Below are 24,724 nucleotides of genomic sequence, written 5' to 3'. Positions count from 1 at the left end.
ACATTTGTAAGGACGTTTGTATAGCAAACAGCCCTGAGAAGTTTCCTCATATGCATGTGCTATTCCATATGTAACTGAATACTCAAGGAGGGACTCCGCTGATCTCAGAGTTTCTCTCTATGCAGCTCTCTTCTCTCAATACTTAACCCCCAAACTCTACCTTCTTTGGCCTCCCTAGACTCTAAGTTCTGTCTGCTCAACCCACAGAGCCCACTGCCTCTTCCAGGATTCCTCCTCCCTACACTGCAGCCTGGAAACCCTCTTTAATCAATATGCTGGGGGTACTCATGAATTTCCCATCTGATCATTAAAAATTCTGTACAAGTAGAGATACTCTGCTGGTTGCATGTGTGCCCATGTAAATATTTAATTGTTTTGTGATATTGAACTAGAGTGAACCATAATGAGAAATATTACAGTGTAGTTCTGGACTTGTTTCCTTTGTGTACAGCAAAATACAAAGTAAAGTTTAAGGTCCTAGCACTGGAGCTCCAAAAATTTAGGCTTATTGAGCCAGGATAAGGAGGTAGAATTTGCCCATTATAGTCATAGTTTCAAAGTGAATATATTTTAACACTTCTTTAACTTTAGAACCAGATAGGATTAGCTGTAGTGATGACTATAACTTATATCCAGGATAGCCCAGTTTGTTAGGTGGTGATCTAAACACACAGACATTTTTCTCTGAGTTTATAGGGACATAACAATTGCTGTGAACTTGCCCATATTTTGTGCTTTAATATTTTAGGTGGAGGCTCCACAACGAGTAATTCCTGTAATTCTTCAAAACTGCCTTTCATATTCACTCACAGCTAGACTTGCTCCAGCCTGGAATAAAGCTGGCCATCTCTTGGTGCAAGGTGACTTTATCTCTTTCAGTCATTGGGGCTTTCTGAACTAGCTTACTGCTATTATGTACATGTGTTTTTAATTTTAAGATATATTATTTTTAGGGAATGGTTTTTAAAGCATAGCCCCAAACAAGGATTCTCAAGCAAGCCCACATCAACATAAGTGTCATCTCCTTACTTTGGGATTATATCTAGAGGGCTCCTAGTGTTTCTTTGAAAAAAAATGTTTTTATTATAGAATACTTGATGTTTAAAGAGGAATAAATATAAGTTATGTAGCATTATAATAAAATGAACACAAATTACCAGCATTGTTGGAACCAAAAGTCTGTTCGAATTTTTTGTTGAGATCTGTTTTCTAAATATTTTATACCAGGAATAAATATTTGAGGGAAGAACTGGGTATTTCTGTCCTTTTAATTGAAGAGATACTTTTTGAGTGATTATATTTTTTCTCTGAATTGTCATTAGATATTCATATAAAACTTCATTTTATCTATTTATTCATTTATTTATTTTGGCTGTGTTGGGTCTTCATTGCTCCATGGGCTTTCTCTAGTTGCGGCGAGCGGGGGCTACTCTTCGTTGCGGAGCACGGGCTCTAGGCATACGGGCTTCAGTAGTTGTGGCACGCAGGCTCAGTAGTTGTGGCTCATGGGCTCTAGAGCGCAGGCTCCGTAGTTGTGGCGCATGGACTTAGCTGCTCCACGGCATGTGGGATCTTCCCAGACCAGGGATCGAACCTGTGTCCCCTGCATTGGCAGGTGGATTCTTAACCACTGCACCACCAGGGAAGTCCCTAAAATTGTATTTTAAAGCATTTTTCATAGCTTTGATAATTTTACATAAAAAGGTTATATTAAGCATGATTTATAAGTTTTAATAATATGGCATATCCTATGAATTTTTTAAGGAAGAGAATTTCTTTCTCAGATGGGAAAGCAAAGTGCTGTTGGTAAGTAAAAATACATAAGTTAATAGTTAAAACATTAATATAATAACAGTTTAAAGAATGGTACAGATGGTTAGGTTGTTAAAATCTTGATGATTAGGTTATATGAGAATTTAATCATATATTGTTATAATCACAGTTTTACTCAGGAAGTCACCTCTGGTTCAAAATATACGTTCTACTTACATAAGAAAAAAAATTCACTTCTCTTAATTGGAATAAAAGCTATATTTTTAATTTCTCTACTTAAAGAAAACTGTGACCAAAAAGGAGTTTAATTCTGCAGGCATTTATAAAGTATAGTTTCCAGAGCCATATCATAAGAATTCTTTAGTACTGTTGTAAGTAAAAACTTTCTTTTGAGTACATGATTCTTTTTCTTCTTAAAAAAAAAAGATTGTCTAAAGAGACACAGATGATCTAAAACACACAGTTTACAATATGGTTTAATCTAATTCTTTCATTGATGTGCATGGTTGTATTGCAGGTAGACATGTTCCTAAATAGTAGTCCAGAGATAGCAGATGGGGGAAATCCTGAGCCAAGTAGACATTATTGTCAGTCATGGTAGCTTTTACCACCATTTGGCCACAGCCTTAAATCTCAGACTAGCACATGTAATCCACAGAGTATTTTCTCTGAGTTGACTTCCAAGCTGAAGCCTATTTGCCCTCATTGCTCTGGTTTTATGTTTAAGTTGGACAGTGGCAGTCACTGTGTATTAGGTCTGGATGAACGGGTTCATTACCTAAATTTTGTTCCATCCCCAAACACTGTCAGGAGACTACAGCTGTCGGAGGTTAAAGATAACAGCTTAGGAGAGCAAAATTCCTCGCTCACGTGTTAGAATTTTTTCTTCTAGTTTTACTGAATGTAATATTATATGGCAAAACTGACAAATTGTAGATGTGTAACACTACCAGTACACCAGAAACCCCCTCGTGCTTTATTCCTGGTACCACTATCTGACTTGTATAAGTAATTTTAATCACAAGAAAGCAAGATAGAAGCCTTGGGGCTCTGAAATATCTGGAATATATCTGCCAGTATATTTGAGGACATTTGTTAGTAAGACTAGTGAAGTCAAAAGCATGGCCTGGTACCTCTTCTAATTTAAGAAGAGCCTTTATCTTTCACATATAATAGATGTCAGACTTCTAAAAAGTATTTGTTGAATTTTCCTCTCAATTGTGGGATGTCTCATTTTTCTTATTGTAACCCTACCCTACACATGCATACCCACATATGCTTTTGTCTTCTTTTAGATGTCTCATCTATAGACCATCAAATATTATATGGTGATTATTTGAATTTTACCATGTGGGAAAAAAATCCGTTCTTAACTGAGTTTCCAACTTGAATAAATTGAGCTAAATTAATTTCTTTTGTTACTAAAATACTTAATTTGATAGGATGGAGTAATAATTCCGGAAAGTTCATGGTTAATAATTTTATTTTCAGTATTAGACATCAATGTAACAGAAACTCAAGTTTGTCTAAGCATAGAAGCTTACACAATCAGACTGCCACCACCTCAGGTACCACATATTTTGATTTCTATAATTAACCTTACTATACTTACTGTATAATTAATATATTTATTATTAATACTGATATGCTAGGAGGTTTTAATTTTTAACAAGAAGAGTGATAAAGTTTTTATTATCAAAATCCATATTATTAAATGCTTGCTATATTGATATTGTCCTAAATCTGTTTATCAAAGAAAACACGATTCTGTCAGTTTAACACAGATCTAATTATATTACTCCCTTGCTCAAAAATCTTTTTAGGTAGCATTCAAGACTCCACAACCCTGCCCTGCCTCAGCACCCACTTCATGCCTCTTCTTTCATCTCCAAATATTAAAAATGCTATTTCAGCTCATACTAAATGCAATAACCCCCCATTGGCATTATTAGAGCTTTTTCTTTCTCATCTGTTTTTTACACATAACAGTTTTTTCCTTCTTAGTGGAAGGATGTATCTTTTATTTTGCTGATTCTCATAGCACCCAGCATAGAATCTTACACATTAATGGTAACTCAGTAAATGTTATTTTCCTTCTTCTATGACAGTGGTTCTCAACGGAGAAGGGTGGAGGGCAAAATTAGTGATTTTGTTCCCCGTGAGACATTTGTAATGTCTGGAGAAAACTTGGCTATCACAAAGTGGGAGGGGTGTGTTGCTACTGGCATTTAGTGGATAGAGGCCAGGATCCTGCTAAATATTCTATAGTACACAGGACAGCAACCCCACTCCCATCCCCACAAAGAGTTTTCCAGCCCAAACTGTCAGTAGTGTCCAGATTGAGAAACCCCACTCATAGCACAGATGACTCTTCCTTTGCTTAGAGTGCCCCTCTGAGTGGCTATACATTATGCTTATTCTGTAAGAGCCAGCTCAAATGCTACTTTATTCATTTCTCTATAATTTTTTGATTACCTGTTATGTTGAGGCAATAGACAAGTCAAAAACGAATAGGATCTACTTTCTGGCCTTCAAGAGTTATGTAAGCCAGTAGGAAAGCTGCCCTGAATATAAATAATTGGAATCGTTACTGAGTCAAAGCTCGTACTGCCTGCTGCACAATAGTCCAGTAAATTGAAAGATGAGGTGTTGGGCAAGGAGGAGTCACTTGCCAGCAGACCGAGACTGTGGTGGACTAGTATCCCAGAGACCCATTTTACCTGAGTTAGAGTTCAGGCTTCTTTTATACTAAAAAGGGAGGGGTGTGGCTACTTGTTGCAAACTTCTCCGTGCCGAATTCTTTGTTCTTGCAGCTGTCCACGTAGGTCAGGTCACTATGTTCCTGTAAACCTCCAACAAGACAAGTGTTATTCTCTGTTCCACAACTTTTTATCTCTATATGAACGAAAAGTGTTATACCTTTAAAGGTCAAACCTGGGAGGCAGAGCCTTGAGAATGGGCCATCGTGTATATTTCAAGTTTGTTCTTCTCTGTTACAGATTGGGCGGCATAACATGAGTATCTGGTACTGATGAGGAACCTTCCCAAGGCTCCAAACCCACTGTGGTCTCTCACCCTCTTTTAAACCTTCACACTACTCTTCACCATGCTCACATACTTATTTGTATTTTTATTTAGTTAGTTACTTTAATATTATTTATTTATTTGGCTGTGCCAGGTCTTAGTTGTGCCACGTGGGATCTTTGTTGGGGCATGCGAATTGTTTAGTTGCGGCATGCAAACTCTTAGTTGCGGCATGTAGGATCTTGTTTCCTGACCAGGGATCGAACCCGGACCCCCTGCATTGGGAGCACGGAGTCTTAGCCACTGGACCACCAGGGAGGTCCCCCTATTTGTATTTTTAGAGTTATACTCATTTCTGTATCTCCAACTTGCCTTATAATTAGCTTCTTAGGGACCAATATTGTGTTTTACTGCCCTTTGAATTTCCTACAGATGATACTTCTGTTTTATATATCTGAGATTTGAACCAATTAGAGAATGACAAAGAAGAGTATGACATATAGAGATCAGAACACCACCTTTATTACTAGGATGAGAATATAATTTATCATCCAAAATGAACACTTTTGAGAGTGAAAGGGGCACTAGCTAACCTAATGGGATACTGGCCCAATGTGTATGAACTGGGATATGTTAAAAAGTAAAATGAGATCAGTCAAAATTGTATTTATTAAGAATTTATTGTGCATAAAGCTATAGTTTGTGAACTGGGAGTCTTCAAACCAACAGTGGAATGAAGCTCAGAGGTGTGTTGTTATAGGACGGCTTATATAGCAAAAATGTGGAAGCTGTTTAATCTTTATAATGATTGGTTGTAGCAGTGGGGTTTCCAAATGACAGGGGATTGGTTAAAAGTTATTGTAGCATACCACTTTGGAAAACAGTGTGGTTCATTTATGATTTTTGGAGGCATTTACAAGAAATAATCTAAGTTAAATTTTGCTTGGGTTGCAGAATAAGCTAAATTAGGTTTTGCCTTTGTAGCTTAACTGGTGTTGTCTGCCTAAGGAATTTTCAAGTTTGGTCTCCATTTTAATTATTTTAACAGATATATGGTCACACTGTTTATTACCGAAAAAGAAAAACAGCTACTGGAGAATGTGACCTGTCTGAACCCTAGAATTAGGTAGATTGACCCACGAACTTATGGCAGTAACAGAAACCCACAGATTCACTTGGGAGATCAGGCACCATTCCCAGTATGACTGAGAGAATACAGAAACTCTTTGCCAGCAGGCCAGCTCCCAAGAGGATGAGGTAGGAGTTGTCCCAATTTTACCAATCAGATAAGCCATCCCATCTGCCCTGGGAGGGGTGAGTGAAGGAGGAGAGTGACATCATGAATATGTGTTAGTACATCGTTCTCGACATGGAAGCAAACACCAGAAATGGGGGCGATACGCTCCTCTCTTCTGTTCAACATTTACACTCAACAGATGCTTGTTCAGTTTATTTAAATTGATTCCCTAAATTATAATTCCTCATCAGTTCCTCTAAATCTCACTTTACTTATACTTTCGATATGTCATTTTTCACCTCCAGACTGCTATAAAAATTAGTTTCATATATGTCTTATGTTCCTACTAAGTTGTAATTTCTTTGAGAGTCTGGGTCCTGCCTTATTTGCCTTTGTTCCCAATATACTAAAAGATAATTGGATTGAATTTTCATTTTATCAAAATCTAGTATTGGTTATAGGTCCGGAGGGGGGAATAAAGGTGAGGAGGAGGATATTTACCATCTCTCTCCTTTCCAGTTCATCTTCTACACTTTCATTCTCCTTATTAAAAATCTACCATGGCTTCTATTATCAATAAGATAAAATCTCAACTCTTTAGTATAATATACCAGTCGACCCAAATTCATCTCCCCCATCATTGCTCTCCAAGTAGCCAAACTACTAATTGTTTCTCAAAGATAACATGGTCTTTCATATTTGCATGTGTTTGCTCATACTGTTCTCCAAGCTTGTCGTGTCCATTCTCTGGCTTATCTTCCCACTCGTCTTTCAAGGCTTATTTCAGATATCACCCCTCTGTGAAGACTTACACAACTCCCAAGACTCATCTCTCTCTGTGCTCCCCTGGCCATGTGTATCACATATTCTTGTCCACGTAACTATCTCATTAAACTTAGAAGTCTTAGAAGGAAGGGCCTGTGTCTTAATTGATTTTTCTATCATCAGAGCCTACCATACTACCTGTCACTCCAGTAAATATTTGTGGAATGAGTGGAAGGTTGAGTGGAGTAGAAGACTAATTTATATGTTGAACTAAGTGACATTTGTTTCTATATCCTATTTAACTCCTGTGGGCTACAAATTAGTAGTTTTCTAAATTCTGATCTTTGATCCTATCTAGGCAAATTTTAAGACAGTTTATCATAATTCATTATGAGAAATGGGATTTTAGCCTTTATCTTTAGAGTTTAAATGGATTCAAGAAGTATTTGAAACAATAATTTACTCATTTATCAAATTTTAGACTATTTTAAACTTTAAAATAATGCATTCCTGACAGTTAAGTGTTTAAAAAGAAGTTTATATGCATAAACTGCCGTTTTACTGGTTGATGCTTTACAATTATAATTGAATCCACAGTTACATGAGGAACATATTCCAGAATAGCATTATGTAATCTTAAGCTATTTGCCTTGATCATTTAATTATACAGAAAATTTGGGAAATGGGCACCTGGAAACAAATTTGTATTTACTCCATAGACAACTATTTATTGGTTGTCATTATGTATATGTGCATGGTGCTGATGGAAGACATCTTTTCCTTCCAGAAGTTTTTATCTTGGTCAGAAGAAAAGGCATGCGCACACAACTTACCAGGAGAAAGGAACATTTCCTCAGCACCGGTTAAATTCACACAACGAAAAAATTCAGTGTAGGCTTAGAACTACATTAAAGTCCCCAGTTCTGCACTTAGTAGCAGTGCCTCTCTGGGCATGTTACTTAATTGCCCTGGATCTCTTGTAAATTGAAGGTAATGATATTTACCTCATACAATGTTAGGAGGTTAATGGGATAAAGTACATTAAGTGTACATAGTAGAGGTTCATAAAGGATGGCTATTGTTATTTGTAAGTAAATCGAGACACAGAGTTTAAGTAATTTGCTGTAGGTCATAAAAGTGAATAGATTCAGGATTTAGATTTTGTCCTTCCACTCTCTTCTTTCTACTACACTACATCATACTTCCTTCACCTAGGCTTGGGTTCCTTGGCTCAAGTTTTTATGTCCCAAAGAGCCTTACAGAAGTACATACCTAATAAGTATTGAGTAAAAAACACAACAATTGAATAGCAATTTTTTTGGCAATAGAGTATCAAAATAATTGTTATAGGAACTATGTTTCTTTAGGAGTTCAGAGAAAAAGGAGGTGTCTGAGGGAATTCATATTTGAAACCTTTGGAACTTTGACAAAATTTTCCTCTCTTCTTGAATCAGCTCCTTTTTTGATTTCTCTGAAACTGTTTTGGTTTTTTTTCCCCAGAATCTCCTCCATTCATTCATGGCTCATCTTTCTCTTATCACAGTGTAAATGTTGCTTATCACACTGTAAATGGAACCCTTGGGTTCCATTTTCAGCCCTCTTTTCTTCTCCTTCACAGGCTCACCCATTCCAGTGTTGAACCTATACAATGATACCTCCCAGACATCCTTGTATAATTTCAGCTTGTCTGTCCTTTCTCTGATACTTTCACATGAATGTACTAATGGTACTCAGACCCAGTTGTGTCTAAAACTGAATTATTTACTTGCCACCCTCCCCAGCCCCAACTCTGCTCCTCCTTTGAATTTACTCTTACTCTTGAATTTACCCAGCCAGAGGCTTCAGGGTCATCTTCGGCTCTTGCTTGCTATATCCAATCGCTCTGCAATAGTCCACCTTTGTCTTTGAAATCTCTTCCTCTCTGTCTTCATTTCCAGTGCTCTAATTTAGACTCCTTTCCTTTCCTTGAACTATTAAAATGGTCTCCATTTTGGCCTTCCTGTTTCCAGCATTTTTCCTTCTTGTTCTCTAATTTTTCCTCACAGTGTCAGCAGAGTTCTCTTTCTAAAACAGATGTCCCCAACCTAAATATCTCTAGTATCTCAATGTTGCCTACGAAAGATAAAGTGCAAATTCTTTAGGTTGGCATTATAAGGAGGAAGTGATATTTATTTGAGTACCTTCTTATGTGGGTTTGCTCACATAAGGACACAAATATTTGTTAAGTAAATAAATGCAAAGAGTTAATAAATGATAGGTAAATCAGAGTCTGTTGGGGTGTATAGTGAAGAGGTGAGTGGTTTGCTGGTCTTCAGAAAACTCTTAAGTTGAGAAAGACCAATATAAACATAGTGCTAGTATCATGGAGATCCCTGCAGCAATTGCCTTGAGTCCCTGAATAGTGTAGAAAATAATCAGAAGGATATAAACACAAGCTGTGTAAGTAGATGTATGTTAGAACTCATAAACTGCAAACATTTGGAACTGATACCCACCTTCTCTGAATTCGATTTCAGGTTCTCTTTTCCCTAAATAATTTATTCATCCACCTGCAGCCAGTCTTTTCTAACAGTCATAGCCATTCCTGCACTGACCATCTTTTTCTTAACACACAGCTCAGGCAACTAATCTCAAGCACAGAGTATCACAGCACAAGATTTATTTCCAGTGTACAGCACAATAGGTATCTTTTCATTCTTGGTGTCCTTTCAACATGACCAGCGCTTATCATCTTCCTCTTCCTACATCCATGGTTTTTTGCTCTGCCCTGCTCCCCATTTCCGTTAATCTAATAAATGCAGTGGAAATTCAGAGAAGGATAAGTCACTGAATGTGGAGAAGAAGGGTCTAGATTTAGGCCTGTAAGGTTTGTATTGGTAGAACTCAGATAAATCAGAGTGGGGGCAATGCTTTAAGCCAGTGCATTGTTAAAATGCTTATGACTTGTCCAGGCAATAAAAAATTGGCCAGGTTAGCTGGAGTTCATTGAAAAGCAGTAGGCAATAAAGTTAGAATGTTGTTTCCCAAAAGATGGATGATAAGGGCAAATGATTGTGAACCGTTCTCTCTAATCTTAATACAGTGTCCTCTCACCCATTAATACTTTATTTTCCACCTCACTTGAGGTCTCTCTAATCTCTGGCTCACTGTAAGAAAATGCCCCACACTTCCCAGGGTGAGAAAACTTTAAGTGGCAAGTTGTTGGCTGCCTACAGGCTTCAATACCCTACAGACAGGGCACCTGAGGACTGCAGAAAAAAGCATTCCAAGACATGGAAAAGGGATACAAAAGGAGAGTGAGAGTATTGGCTCTGTCCTCTCGCCTCCAAAAGACCAGATAGAGGTATAACTCCCTAACACATCCTCCACTTAAAAAATTTTTTTTTTTTTTTTTTTTTTTGTGGTACATGGGCCTCTCACTGTTGTGGCCTCTCCCGTTGCGGAGCACAGGCTCTGGATGCGCAGGCTCAGCGGCCATGGCTCACGGGCCCAGCTGCTCCGCGGCATGTGGGATCTTCCTGGACCAGGGCACGAACCTGAGTCCCCTGCATCGGCAGGTGGACTCTCAACCACTGCACCACCAGGGAAGCCCCTAAAAATTTTTTTTTTACTTTAGTTAAGATGCTATTCTGACAAAATGTAAGTACCTTCCTTTGGACAGAGATTCAACTTCTTATAAATTAACATAATTAAAGAAACTGAAAACCAGTTCAAATAAGTACAAAATAGGAGTTTGGGTTTGGAAGATAAGAGGGAAAGCATGAAATATTTGATATACTGTATAGAGGAAAAACAGGATGAGCTGACACACTGATTACATTATGTAAAGTGGTTGTGTATGATTCAGTGTAATAGCCTTTGAAACTATATAATGCATAACTAACTGTGTAATAAATCTGTGTTGTTTAATGTTTCTTTTTGTTTGCCAAATTCTTTTGAGGACTTATGCATTAAAATCTTATTTCTATTCAAAGCTAAGAGAATTTGATATTTCTCAAAGTATTATAAAGGATTTTGAAACTAACAAGAATGCTGTTATTACGGGACATTCGATTTTGAGCAACTGGTGCTATGTTTTGCCAAGGTGAGATTTAAATTTGTAATATCTAAGATGGGTTCAAGATAGTAGTTGTCTCTTATTTTGCTTCAACATTGATATGTGCAAAAGTATAAACCATTTTTGTGAATTTTTGAAACTGAATTATCACTTTAAAAAGGTATTGAAACAATATTGTCATACAGAAGCCATCAAATTACTAAAATAATTTTGTTATACATTTACATTTTTTTTTTGCTGAACATATATCCAACAAAGCAGCTTTACTGAGAATACATAATATATTGAATATATAAAGTACTCTTACAATTCAATAATATACAATTCAATTAAAAAATAATTAAAGATTTAAACAAGTAATTCACCAAAAAGATATATGGGTGGCAAGTAAGCACATTGAAAGATGCTCAACATCATTAGCAGTCATTAGGAAAATGCAAATCAAAACCACAATAAGATACTGCTACATAACTACTAGTATAGCCAAAACTAAAAAGCCTGATATAATATTGATGAGAATGTGGAGGAACTGGAAAACTTATACATGATTGGGAAGAATGTAAAATGGTACAACCACTTTGGAAAACAGTTTGGCAGTGTCTTTAAAAGTTAAACATATACTTACCATGCAGTTCAGCCATTCTACTCCTAGGGGTTTACCCAAGAGAAAGGAAAGCATATGTCCATACAAAGATTGACATGTATACACTGATGTGTATAAAATTGATGACTAATAAGAACCTGCTGTATAAAAAAATAAATTAAAATTTATCTAAAAAAAAAAGACACAAATGTTCATAGCAGCTTTATTTGTAATAGCCAAAAACTGGAAACAACCAAATGCCCATTAAAAAGTGAATAGGTAAACAAACTGTGGTATATCCACACAATGGAATATTATTTGGCAATAAAAAGGAATGAAATATTGATACCACAACATGACTAAAGAATCCCAACCAAAAAATAGTACATATTGTATTATTCCATTTATATAAAAATCTAGAAAATGCAAACTAAGGAAGAATTGGAGGGATTACAAGGACAGTTTGGAGAGCGATGAGTATGTCTGCTGTTTTGATTGTGGTGATGGTTTCATGGTACATACATAGGTCAAAATGTACCAAGTCGTACAGTTTAAATATATGTAGTTTATTGAGAGTCAATCATACCTCAATAAAACTGTAACCAAAAAACTACCTTATTTCAACTCATTTTTTGTTTTTTTGAGATTATGAAATGTTCTAAATTTACTGTGGTGGGAGTTCCCTTGTGGCCTTGTGGTTAGGATTCCAGTCTTTGACTGCTTCAGGCCAGATTCAGTCCCTGTTCGGGGAACTGAGATTCTGCAAGCCACGTGGCATGGCCAAAAAATTTTTAAATAAACAAAAATAAAATTGACTGTGGTGATGGTTGCACATATCTGCAAATATACTAAAAACCACTGAATTGTATACTTTAAATGGGTTAATTAATTGTATGGTATGTGAGTTACATCTCAATTAAACTGCTTAAAAAGGTCTATCTATTGGGAATTCCCTGGTGGTCCAGTGGTTAGGACTCTGTGCTTCCACTGCAGGGGGCACGGGTTCGATCCCTGGTTGGGGAACTAAGATGCCACATGCCACTGGATGTGGCCAAAAAAATAAAAATATCTATCTACTTTTTTTTTTTTAATTTACATAAGAGTTCAACAAATTTTTTTTACCTGGAGGAGATACTATAGGCAAGTACATGATTAAAAGTGGGAATGTATATATTAAAAGTGGGAATGTATATATAGAATCTGACAATAACAAGTAGAAACAAGAACTCAAACAGCTCTCCATTCTGGGTCAGCAAACAGCTTGAAAAACCTCAAACTGCCATGAAGGGAGAGCATCATTTTACTGTGTATACATAGTACCTGGGACTATACTGATAAGCCAAAAATGCTACTCTATTTGGTAAACTCTGCTAAACAGACCACATAAACACAGTACACTTTAGAGAGAGAATCTTAAAGTGCACGACTCTAAAGGCCTCTGATATACATTTACATTTTTATTAGAGCTAGTTTTAAAACAGTAAAATTTCTAGGTATCTCATTACAAAATTACAACTATTATAGTAATATCAATAGAATATTATAAACTTGTACATATAATTAATGATTCATTATCATTTGATATGAGCTGTTTTAAGTTTGTACTGTCTTCAGGGGAAAAAATGACTTCTTATTAACATAAATATGACTATTGGCATGAAATTTTAACCTGCTTAGGCAAAAGAACTTTCAAGCAGCCTATATACCATGCCTTGGTCATTGAAGCCAAGAAAAGGTAGGTAGGGAACAAGATTTGACTCTGATTCATTCAGCTCTTAACAGACTTTTCCCTAAAGTCTAACAATTACCAGGCATACCTCTATGTGGCAACACTGTATTCATTAGTTTGTGTTTATAACTGGCTTATTGTTTGCATCAGTTCAACTTAGTTTTGTCTAACAATTGTAGTTGTTAAGAATTTAGTACAATGTTAATTTAGAACTGGGAGCAAATGAGTAGCTTATTTACTTATGTGTTGATAGTTGCTAAAATTTTTGAATGCTTTCCAAATCACATAGTTAAACTGTATCTAAGCATTGGCTCATAATACTTCACCACCTCTATCTTTTATAGTATGAAAATGGGACAAATAATAAGTATTCTTCACACCATACCCCCTGACTGTCCTTTTCACTCATATGAAGATTTCCAGATGCACTGGGATGACCTGGTAAGGAATAGAAACATATATTACATTAGTAGCTATTTGATTTTACTTCTTGTAATTTAACCTTAAGTTTAGCTTTCTCAGGAGAATTTCAACTTTGTTCTTAATTTTTAGTATAGCTATAAGCTTCCAGAAAATTATGGAACTACTAAAATATACTGCAGCATCTACTTCAAAATGATAGGAAGAAGGATCTTCACATATCCTTTACAGATGCTCTCTGCCCACCTTATGATCCAGGCTTACTCCTGCCCTGATGTCATCATTTTCAACCTTCTCTAAGTTCAAATGAAGCTACTTTCCCTCTACTTCTTTTTATCTGAATAAGTGTTTTTTGTTTTCCTTAGAATTTTGCTATTTTTATTTGAGGATGAGCTTAATAAAAATATTTTTTCCCCTTAGACACTACTGCAACAATTTAGACAGCAGAAGAAACTTTAGACTAGATAGGAAAAATGTTTACATGATTCCTAGTAGAAAGTAAGAAAATAATTGCACGCTTGTTAGCCAAGGGCTCCCTCCTGTGGCATGCTGGATATTACTGAAAGGGTAGAATTAAAAGAATTAGTCATTTAATGAAAATCTTTTTTCAGAGTATTTAATTTTATGGTCAAAGTTTAGAGGATTTGAGTTGCACTTAATGCACCCCATTGATTCAAGAAAATATTTTTCTTAATGTTATTTTTAAAAATCAACATACAAAAAGCACACAAGCGCTCAGGTGAAACTCTTCCATCTTAATTAGTACTTATTTCACCATTTCTGTCTCTTTATACTCTGACCAGCTGGAGTTTCCAAATGGAAGAGGGAGGAGCCTAATGTTCTCTTTCTGTATTCTGCATTTCCTAACTCAAATCTTAATATAAAACTGAGGTTGACAGGTATCAATTTTTCCCCTTCATTAGATGCTAAGACATTATTCCAAGTCTTCAGAATATTTTTCATCAGAAAAAGTAACTGCTTTTCTCAGAGAACTGCTTTTAGAGCTTGAGTACACTCTATACATGTTGTTTACTGAATTTTTACTGCTCTTGGAGATGCAACCTGTTTATTGTTTACTATAAACACTTATTTTTATAATCTATAAAGATCATAGTATCTTTTTTATAAGTCATTTTTTTTTATAAATTTTAGTTTGCCAGTCTGTGTAGAAAGCCATATAGTAAGGGTACTGTGAGTTGTCTTTATTGTGAGTGTTAAAATTTAAGCAGTTAAGATTCCTGTGAGTAAACGTTCTCTATAGCTTTGGATAATATGGAATAAGCAATACATAAAATATTTAGGATTTAGTTGTGTGCCTTTTAAGACCGTTTTACTTCCATTAAAAAATGCTGTCTTCTATCTGCAGAAAATTTCCCACTGTTCTTTAACAATGTTCAGATACCCTCTCAGTTGCATCAGAAGTCAGCCCATACAGTTCTTTCCAAGGGTAGATATGGAAAGTGTGTTGAAAAGTTTTCTTTCAGATTTAAAATCTAAGCTGCCCCATATATGTGGATTTCCCATAAAGATGACAACTAAACCGTTGTACTACACACAAGAACTAACTAAACTGTATCTGCAGGTAAGAGATTTCGTATCCTACCAAGTTCTCTAAGACATGCTATGCACCTTTTGCCTTCAGTGATGGACTACCTATCCACTGTGCTATAAGTCTTTTCTCTCAGTTCAGTGTTTCCCTAATACTATTTGTCATTGTTGTACTTACCCATTTGTTATTGTCATTATTATTATTATTATTGTATTTAACTTGGCATTATGGTAGTAGTTGTTTACTGTTCTATTTCTTCTAATTTAACATGACTTCCTAGAGGGCAAAGAGCATATTCATCTTATTCCAAGTTCCTGGTACTTAATAGGTGTTCATTAAATGTTTTTTCAAAGAATAAATGAATAAATGATCGTATAGGATAGTTTGGAAACATTTGCCTCATACAAATCCAAGTTTTCTTTGAAATTCTGCCACTTCAGTCATTTGAGTCTGATTGATTGAAAAAGCCTTTGAATAATTCCATTTATAGAAATTGAATTATGGTAGCATTTTCATTGTAAGATGATATGCTAAGTGAAATCTTATTTATGAAAAAAAGAATAAGTAGCAATTAAGCAATATTGATGAAGAAAATATGATGGCCTATCTTCACACTCAATAGAATAAGATTTCTTTGTCAAAAGGAAACAAAATTAAAAGGGAAGTTTTTGAAGAACAAGTGGAAATTCAATTTAAATTTTTCAACAATGATCTTTCTTTTAAATGACAAATATGTGTGTTTTCATCAAAAGGAAAGACGGAGGTTTGAATAATTTGAACAGTTCGGAATGTAATATGAATTATTTGAATATTTCTGTGTCTTCTGAGTCTCCTTTCTTGACTTACAATACTAGCGTCTTGTTTTATTGTAGCTTCCACTGCTCCAGTGATTTAGGCTTTCATGTGGTGTTGACTTGCTACGGCTCAAACACTATGCCTCATGGCATTTTTTTCAGCTTTTGCTGCCACACTGCTTGCTTCATTCTCTTTATAATCCTCGAGTAAAATTCACCAGAGCCAGTATTTGATAGATCCCTTTTATCTTTTCTAGCCAGGTCACACCATCTGTCACTAGCCAGCCTGTGGATCTGGTATCCTTGGGTTAGGGGCTAACACCTCATATAAATGATATAAAAACATAACAGCCAAGATATCTTGGCTATAAGGCAAGGCCATTTCCTTAGAAGGGAGTGTGCGTGGACAAATACCAATTGACATCTTTATGATCTTTATGAATCTTAAAATTTTGCCCTGACATAACATTTTAAAAAGTTTAGTTGTTGGCCAAGTCCAAATCTGAGGAATTTAGAAGATATGTCATTACATCATGCATTTTTATTGAATATATTTATTGAATACCTTATATTTCCAGCCTACATCTGTTTTGAAAGTGGTGAGTCCAGACAATATATTTGTGAAAATTTGCTTCTTAAATGTAAAATAACACTTACTTGGAAATTCTGGTCTTTATATTGCTTCTGACAATTGGTACATTGACAATAAGAATTTCTCCTCAGTTTTATTGAGTGCCTTCTCTGTGCCTTCTCACTTAATCATCAAAATAGACTCTTGGGGTAAAAAATTGTTTTCTCAGTTTTGCAGAAGAAGAAACTTGAAGCTCACAGCATTCAAGTAATTTAACCAAAGCCACACAGTTAAATACATTGCAAAATTAAAACTGAAACCCAAAGAATGGATTCTTAGTTCTAAAATTGGAAAACGTTTAGATTTGTGGTTAAGAGCCAGACTCTAGAGACAGGCTGCCTAGGTTTGAACTCCTTACTACTTGTATAATCTTGGGCAAGTTATTTAATCTCCCTGTGCCTCAGTTTCTCCAATTGTAAAATGGGGCATAGTAGCAGTGGTAGTAATAGCACCTGTCACAAATTGGGCTCTCTAGGAGGCCTACTCTGAAATGGAGTCCAGTGCGTGTGATGCTTATCGAGAAGTGCCCTTGGAATCAACACCTACAGACAGCAGGGAAGGAAGAAGAATGGGTAAAGGGAGAAGTCAAAAGCAAAGCAGGTGCCAGATAGCCACGGCCAACCTTCTGAGGAGCACAGGGGCTAAAACGGCCCATCACAGTGGTTCTGCATTGGCCAAAATAGCCAGGCCTTTATACCTCTTCCATCTGTCGTTGGATTTGGGCCACCTGGAGACAGGCAGGTTCTAGGGTGAGGTGGGTCTCCATAACTGAGGCAGTCTCTGCAGGGGCTGACTGCCAAAGGTGGTTTGCTGACAGTACCCTGGCAGCGGGGGAGCAGCCCTTTCTTGAAGGGGATCTGGGCAGCACATCACCATTTCCTTCCCAGTACTTCATAGGGTTTTTTGTGTTTTGTTTTTGGATTAGATAATCCTATTTGGAACAGTTCCTTGTACTTGAGCTCTCAGTACATGTTAGTTCCTATTATTGTTACAACCTTGTTAGCTCTAAGTACTAAAAAGAATAAATTAAAAAAATGAAAAACAAATTGATCAAACTACTTGATAAAACTCAACTGACTTAAAAAAGTAAATTAGTAGGAGTGCTTAGCCAAACTAGCTTTTTTTTTAACTTACCAGAATTCTCCAAGATACATAAAAGAAATTACTATAGTATAACGAACTCTTGTATGCCTGTCATCTGGCTCTTCCTTGATGGATTTTTGGGGTGGGGGTAAACTGTAGTATTTTAAAACAAATCCAAGATATGCTGTTATTTTAATCTGTAAAGACTTTAGTATGTGTCTTTTTCTGATAAGAGCTTTTTAAAAATATTATGTAATAATAATTGATTAATATCACCTAATACCAGTTCCTACTGCAATTCCCTATTTATTTCAAAGATTTATTTTAGAGGTTTCGTTTAAGTCAGAATCCAAGCAAGGTCCACATAATTTGGTTGTTCTATCTCTTAGATCTCTTTTATTGAATAACATTCCAAACTCTCCTCCTTTTTATTTATGCCAGTTATTTGCTGGGAAAACTGGATCATTTACCTGGAAAATGTCCCATATTTTGCATTTGAATGATGGCTTCCTTGTTGTGTCATGTCTTTAAATTTAACGCATTCTTCCAAGCGCCATATTTCCTCCAAACCTGTACTTAAATCCTAAGCTTAACTGAATCCTGGTTGGACTTTAATCAAGAAACACTCAGGTGGTACAAGACACAGAACCAAATTTTAATAGAAAAAAACACGTTTGATCCATCATTTTGATCAGTCCTCAAGCTTCATTTAACAATTTCCTTAATTCTAGGCCTCCATTAGATGTCCATTCATATCTAAATATAAGTTAAAGCTTTTGGCTTCCCTATAATTTTATGTTAATGTACAAAGTTATATAAATTGTATGTAAAGTTCTAGAAATTAAAAGTCAACTAAGCCACACTGACACCTGGCAGAATAATGGTAATAATGTGGTAAAGCATACGTTTTTTGTTAGGTTATGACCTCACAAAGCTTTGGTTTGTTGACAATTTAAGTATTTTAAGTTCTGTGAATTACTTATGATTTCATCTGCTGTTTACATTGGCCCTTTTTGTAGTCTTTTTAAAATTTTGAATGTAAACCTAGAAGAGGTTTCCCCCTTTGGGCTGTTTACTATATTTTAGAAATTGAAAGAATGAGTAAATAATACATTGACAGGCTAGGGAGCAAAACAAGCTCCTGGAAATTATTTCCACCAGATATATATTCCTGAGAGACAGATGAGGATGAAACTGGGTGTGAATATAAACGTTTCAGATACATATTCTAGATAAGTTTTATATCAAAATACAGATAATCTATTCTTATATGAATCTGCCTAGAATGAGTTTTTCTTTTGGTATCTCAAGTAGTAGGTATATTGTTTAACAGTTACTACGGTTTATGAAAACCAAAGGTCTAAAAACGTTCTTTGATTTTCTACAATTGATTTCAACTTAGTTCTTGACCTGTTTTTCATCAAATGGAAAAAATTCAGTCTAGCCATTTTAAGATGATTCAGCCGCTTATGACAAAACATCTTTTTGAGGTAGAATTTCATTCAAATTTAAGAATCCTTCTCCCCGTGATACCATCTACGTACAGGGGAAAGCCTACATAGGGTGAGGGCGTTTGGTGTGTTTGCCTCAAATGGTCCACATCAGGAGAATGAATGCGCTAAGCTCTGTTCCAGACACCTGCAAAGCTGGTGAGTGGACACTTGGGCTTCTGCTAACTCTGCAACTGAAAAACCAAAGGCATTCATAAGTAAACTTTTCAGCAGAAACTACAGAAGTATGGCTTTACCTCACTTCTTTCTTCCAAATATTGTATGAGTGCATCTGACTGGTTGATCCTAAATCACATCCTGAACCCTAGCTGCAAAGGAGAAAATGTTCATTTTAGATTTCCAGGCTCTGGAAGGAATGCTAGAAGGAGGGTGGAATGGGTATTGAACACCAGTCCACCGTATCCGTCACATCCATCACACAGTCACAGCTGAGTAGTGGAGGGGAGAGGGCAGGCATTAACTTCTTGACTTGCATTAGTCTGATGTTGCTGGTCTCATATGGTATCTTGACAAAGATGGTGTACAAGGTGTTCTTCTAGCTCCTTTGAACAGATAGTCTTCAGAAGAACAGCTGTATCCCCTCTTGAATTTCTCTAGCGCTACATGTCAAACCCTGTTATGGGTAGAATTGTGCACCCCTCCCCCCCACAAAAAAATTGACATGTTGAAGTCCTAACCAGCAGTACCTCAGGACGTGACCTTGTTTGAAATAGGGCTGTTACAGAAATGATGAGATACTGGCATATGTGGGCCCCTAATCCAGTGTGACTGGTGTTCTTATATAAAAGGGAAATTTGGACACAGACTCATTTGCAGGGAGAATGCCATGTGAATATGAAATGGCCATCTCCAAATTGAGGCAAGAGGCCTAGATCACATCCTTTTCTCATGGCCCAAATTCTGCCAGCACCTTTATTTTGGACTTCTCACCTCCAGAACTTTGGGGCAATACATTTCTGTTGTTTAAGCCACCCAGTTTGTGGTGGCTTTGTTATAGCAGCCCTATCAAACAATACAAACCCCTTCTTGATGCGTGCTTTTTCACTCAGCCTAGCAATCTCCTGGCATTATAAACCATTCCTCAGTTAGCTTCTGCATCACTTCACTCAGGGTCATGAAAGCTGGCTAGTTCCTCTTCTGTGCCCTCTGCAAATTATGAGGAAGTAAAGAGGGGCGTCTTCTTGCCTCACTGACATGAATAAGACTCCAGCTTGAGAAGTCTACAGACAAAAGTGAACCCAGTCACCTACTTTGAGCATCACCCAAACCTTACCCAGGACTTTATTGGGGACTTCCCACTTCTCCCACGAATAGCCGTGGTGGGAGAAGGAGCGTTATTCTCTGTGGTGACTTTGTATTATGTCAACCTGAGTACGCTGTAGGTATGTGTCCTTGAATTCCTTCCTACATCGTTCTGGCTTAGGGTGGCACGTGATTGGGAAGGTGGAGGCGAAGCAAGAGCTACGTTCACACAGAGAAAGTCTGTGTGAGGCCAGTGTTGCAACTCAGCCTCATGGGGATAAGCTATGGCAGCTTGTTGATGTGGAGCAGAAGTTGGGCCATAGCTCCATCTACCCTGACCACATCTCCTCCTTCAGCTCTCTAAATCCTGCGTCGGGTTTGTATGCATCTCCATTGCCAAGTGCACCAGCCCTTTTGTAGGTCACCTGTACTATGATGTCAGAGGCTTGAAGTTGGTAAGAGACCAACTGCTCTCTGACATTCTACTCCATTTTTCAAGGTGGCTACAAGGTCACCCAGCCACATGCCCTTCTGACCAGTGACAACTCTTCTATTGTAGTATGGGGTCTATGTCCCCTCCTTTTGGATCTGGGCAGGCCTGTGATAGAAGTGATGCTACATGACTTCCAAGACTAGGTCATTAAAAGAAAAACAGTTTCTTCCTGTCTCTTGGGACAGTTGCTATGCCACATGTGAGGGATCCCAGTCTACATGAAGAGGCTACCTGTAGGTACTCCAAATGACAACCAGTGTCGATCATCACACATGTGAGTGAGGAAGTGATTCCAGCCCCAGAGTCATCTAACCACAACTGCCTGAGAGCCTCTTCGCTAAACCATGTCAAATCCCAGAATCAAAAAATAAATAAATTTTTTTTAAAAAATCCCAGAATCATTAAAGATAAAACATAATTATTTTTGTTTAAAGCCACTAAGTTTTGGTATGATTTGCCTAATAAGTAAGTGGATCACTCACTCACTTTTCCTCTGCCTGTTCACAACTCTTATCTCCTAAAATTCTGTCCTACTGTCCTCCCAACTATATTCAACAACTGAATCTCCAGTAAGGGAGAGAAAAACCAATTGTTCTGGTTTGAATATTGTTCCAGATTGTTTTTTTTAATTATATTTCAAGGTGTGAATCTATGTGTTTTTTATGTCAGAGGGTGAGAAAAGAACTCTGTGTTCAGTGTTTCCGATTATTGTCACATGTCTCTCTTTTACAGACACTAAGACTTAATAGGTATGTATTTTAAAAGACTATAAGCACTTCCCAGCAACAGATGAATAGATAAACAAAATGTGGTATATACATACAATGGAATATTATTCAGCCATAAAAATGAATGAAATTCTGACATGTGCTACAACATGGATGAACTTTGAAAAGCTGAATGAAATAAGCCAGACACAAAGAGACAAATATTGTGATTCCACTTACATGGAATACTTGGAGTGGGCAAATTCATAGTGACAGAAAGGAGAATGGTGGTAACCAGAGCTGTGAGGAGAAGGAAACAAGTTATTGCTTAAAGACTATGAAGTTCCTGTTTGGGATAAAGTTTTGGAAATAGTGATGATTACACAACAGAAGTACAGTGGGGAATGTACTTAATGCCACTGAATTGTATGCTTAACAATGGATAAAATGGTATATTTCATGCTTTATATTTTTCTACAACAATTTTTTAAGAAGACTATGAACACTTGTTTCTCTTTGATGTATCTGACAAGTCAGTTTGACAAGTACTTGCTGAATTGCTTCCAGATACCAGGCACTCTAGTAGGCAATAAGACTGCAAAATGATTAAGACACAGTCACTGCCCTATACTCAAAATCCTACTTGTTCTGAAAGGCATAGTGTAGATGCAACCACCTCCTCCATTAATTTAATTTCTGAGTAAATGTTTTGTTAGTAACTGTGTGAAAGATTTAAGCATGTGAAGGATGTAAGAATAAGTAACTCATAGTTCCTACCCTCAGAGAATCTAGTATCTACTTAGGGAGACTGAACATGCACACTAAAAGATAAGAGCATTACCTTGTCCTATTTTTTTGGTGACAAATAGTAACTGATAGAAGATCCTTGGGAAGTTGAGAGGGAAAAATTGGAGAGAAGAGGGAAAGACATTCTGAGAGAGACAGCAGAACGAGCACATTTGGAGGACAATGGTAGCAGCTAAGGGTATAGTTTTTATAGTTGATTTATATACAATTTAGAATATAACTTCATCTTAAAATATTACCTTGAAAGGATGGTATCTAAAGAAGGATACAAATCATAAGAAATATACACATGTCCTCACTAAGGCTCATTTGTTTGTTTTTCTTTACCTGTTCTATGTATTGTAGTGTTACTTTTTATCCTTATTTTGATGATATCTTATATCATTTCTTTTCCATTAAGGACATTATTACATTTTCGAAATTTCCTAATCTTTATCCTTTCAGGAAAAGAAAGTCAAGCCGCCTAATCTAACCACTAAACAAAAGTTCAGGTCCTCTCTGGCTCAGGCCCCTTCCACAAGACCTGCCCAGGCTCAAAGTATTCCACTTCATTCAGTAGCCACAGACCGCAAGGTGGAGCTTTCGGTCAGCCAGCCGAAGCCCTATGTGTCCTCAACTCTGCACCTCCAGCCAGAATCTGTTCAGAGCAGAAAGAAATCCCTGCCTGAGAAGGCAGCACAAGTACATCGGGAAGTACCAAAGCTCAACAGAGGAAGTACTCAAGTTCAAGACACAGATTTTAGCTCCCAACATAATATTGCCCCTAAATTCGTACCAGTTTTCAAAAATCGACAATTACAGATGAACAAAAATATCTTAGAACCTGACAACCTGAAAAGAAAACATGTTACAGAATCTAAGTTGCTTTCACTTAAAACTAGTGTGATCCAGGATGATAAACTGAATTTAGATCCAGCTATTAAAAAAAGATCTAATCGCAGCATTCAGATGAAGACTTCTAGATCTCTGCAAGAAAAAAACACTGAGTCCTTTGAAAATATGACAGAAAATCCCCCTTCTAGTGGAAAATTATCGGTCATGAGTTTAGGTGAAATTAAACAACTACCTAATAGTTCAGTATTTCAGATGTCAAATAACAAGTTAGGTGTAATAAAAAGTGCTGTTGACTTCCAAGTGAATGAAAAAGAAAATTTGACAAGCAAATACATAACACAAATTTTAGGGAAAGGCCACGAGTCACTAAAAGTGAAAAGACTACCACACATTTTTGAATCAGACACAGAAACGGAAGATTCCCAACTGCTGCAGCAACAATCAGTTGATCAAACTAAAGAAGCTGATGTAAGTGACCACCGGTTAATAGTAAGCAGAACAGCCCACAAGTCTAAAAGGAAATTATGTCAGGACTCTTCAGAAACTTCAAAGAAGCCTCACTCCAATACTATCCATTACGGACAATCCAGTTCTTCTAAGAACCAGGTAAAAAACCTAAAAACAATTTTAATCTGGGGATATTGACCATGTGATAGACCTTTAAAACCCCTAAATAAAGATTTAAATGATTTGCCCAAGATCATCTAGAAACACAGTAAGAAACAGAGTATCTAACACAACTGCAAGTATATACAGTTAATTTATAACAAAATGTGATTCTTCAATCTGGTTACAGATACATAACTTGGACAAATCAAAACATAAGAAATCTCTCATCATTCCTAAAGCTTAGGACATGGATGTGAAAGAAGGAAATATCCACCAGGTAACTTAGGTGATATCTTCTGATTGGTTGATTGATTGATTATTATTTGGCTGCGTTGGGTCTACGTTGCGCGCAGGCTTTCTCTAGTTGCGGTGAGCGGGGGCTACTCTTCGTTGTGGTGCGCGGGCTTCTCATTGCGGTGGCTTCTCTTATTGTGGAGCACGGGCTCTAGGCGAGCAGGCTTAAGTAGTTGTTGTGTGCGGGCTCAGTAGTTGTGGCTCGCGGGCTCTAGACCGCAGACTCAGTAGTTGTGGCTCGCGGGCTTAGTTGCTCCGCCGCATGTGGGATCTTCCCAGACAAGGGATCAAACCCTTGTCCCCTGCATTGGCAGGTATATTCTTAAACAGTGTACCACCAGGGAAGTCCCTGATTTATTTTTTATTACATTAACAAAATTGGAATTACCAAGTTTATATACCAAAGGAGCTACTTTTAATTCCTTGAAGCCTTAAAATCAGCAAGGAAATAGTAAATGGTGGGGACAGTACAATCCTTGACTAAGGACTGTACACAGCAACTGTAACGTGTTGTAAAGGCCCCTAAAGAGGGATGAGGTAGAGAGAGGTCCCATCACTGGCTCCCACCCACTCTGTTCTGGG

At 36.9% G+C, this 24,724-nt stretch overlaps 1 protein-coding gene across 1 annotated transcript in view; it reads left to right on the top strand.

The window, feature by feature from the left end:
• LOC309970220 (uncharacterized protein C18orf63) overlaps window positions 1-24,092 on the top strand; it is a gene marked incomplete at its 3' end in the record, with an annotated part of 29,808 nt that extends 5,716 nt beyond the window's left edge. The window contains exons 4-12 of the mRNA XM_082852491.1: window positions 749-860; window positions 1,765-1,806; window positions 3,265-3,341; window positions 10,774-10,883; window positions 13,513-13,609; window positions 13,721-13,806; window positions 14,987-15,170; window positions 22,850-23,845; window positions 24,036-24,092. Coding sequence (XP_082708617.1) covers window positions 749-860; window positions 1,765-1,806; window positions 3,265-3,341; window positions 10,774-10,883; window positions 13,513-13,609; window positions 13,721-13,806; window positions 14,987-15,170; window positions 22,850-23,845; window positions 24,036-24,092 — 1,761 coding nt within the window. The remainder of the gene's footprint in view (window positions 1-748; window positions 861-1,764; window positions 1,807-3,264; window positions 3,342-10,773; window positions 10,884-13,512; window positions 13,610-13,720; window positions 13,807-14,986; window positions 15,171-22,849; window positions 23,846-24,035) is intronic.
• Between the last annotated feature and the right edge of the window lie 632 nt (window positions 24,093-24,724).

This window comes from Leucopleurus acutus, assembly GCF_964270905.1.
Source record: "Leucopleurus acutus genome assembly, chromosome: 13".
NCBI lineage: Eukaryota > Metazoa > Chordata > Mammalia > Artiodactyla > Delphinidae > Leucopleurus > Leucopleurus acutus.
Note: the sequence above shows the minus strand (reverse complement) of the source record. Positions and strands in the feature narration are given on the sequence as shown.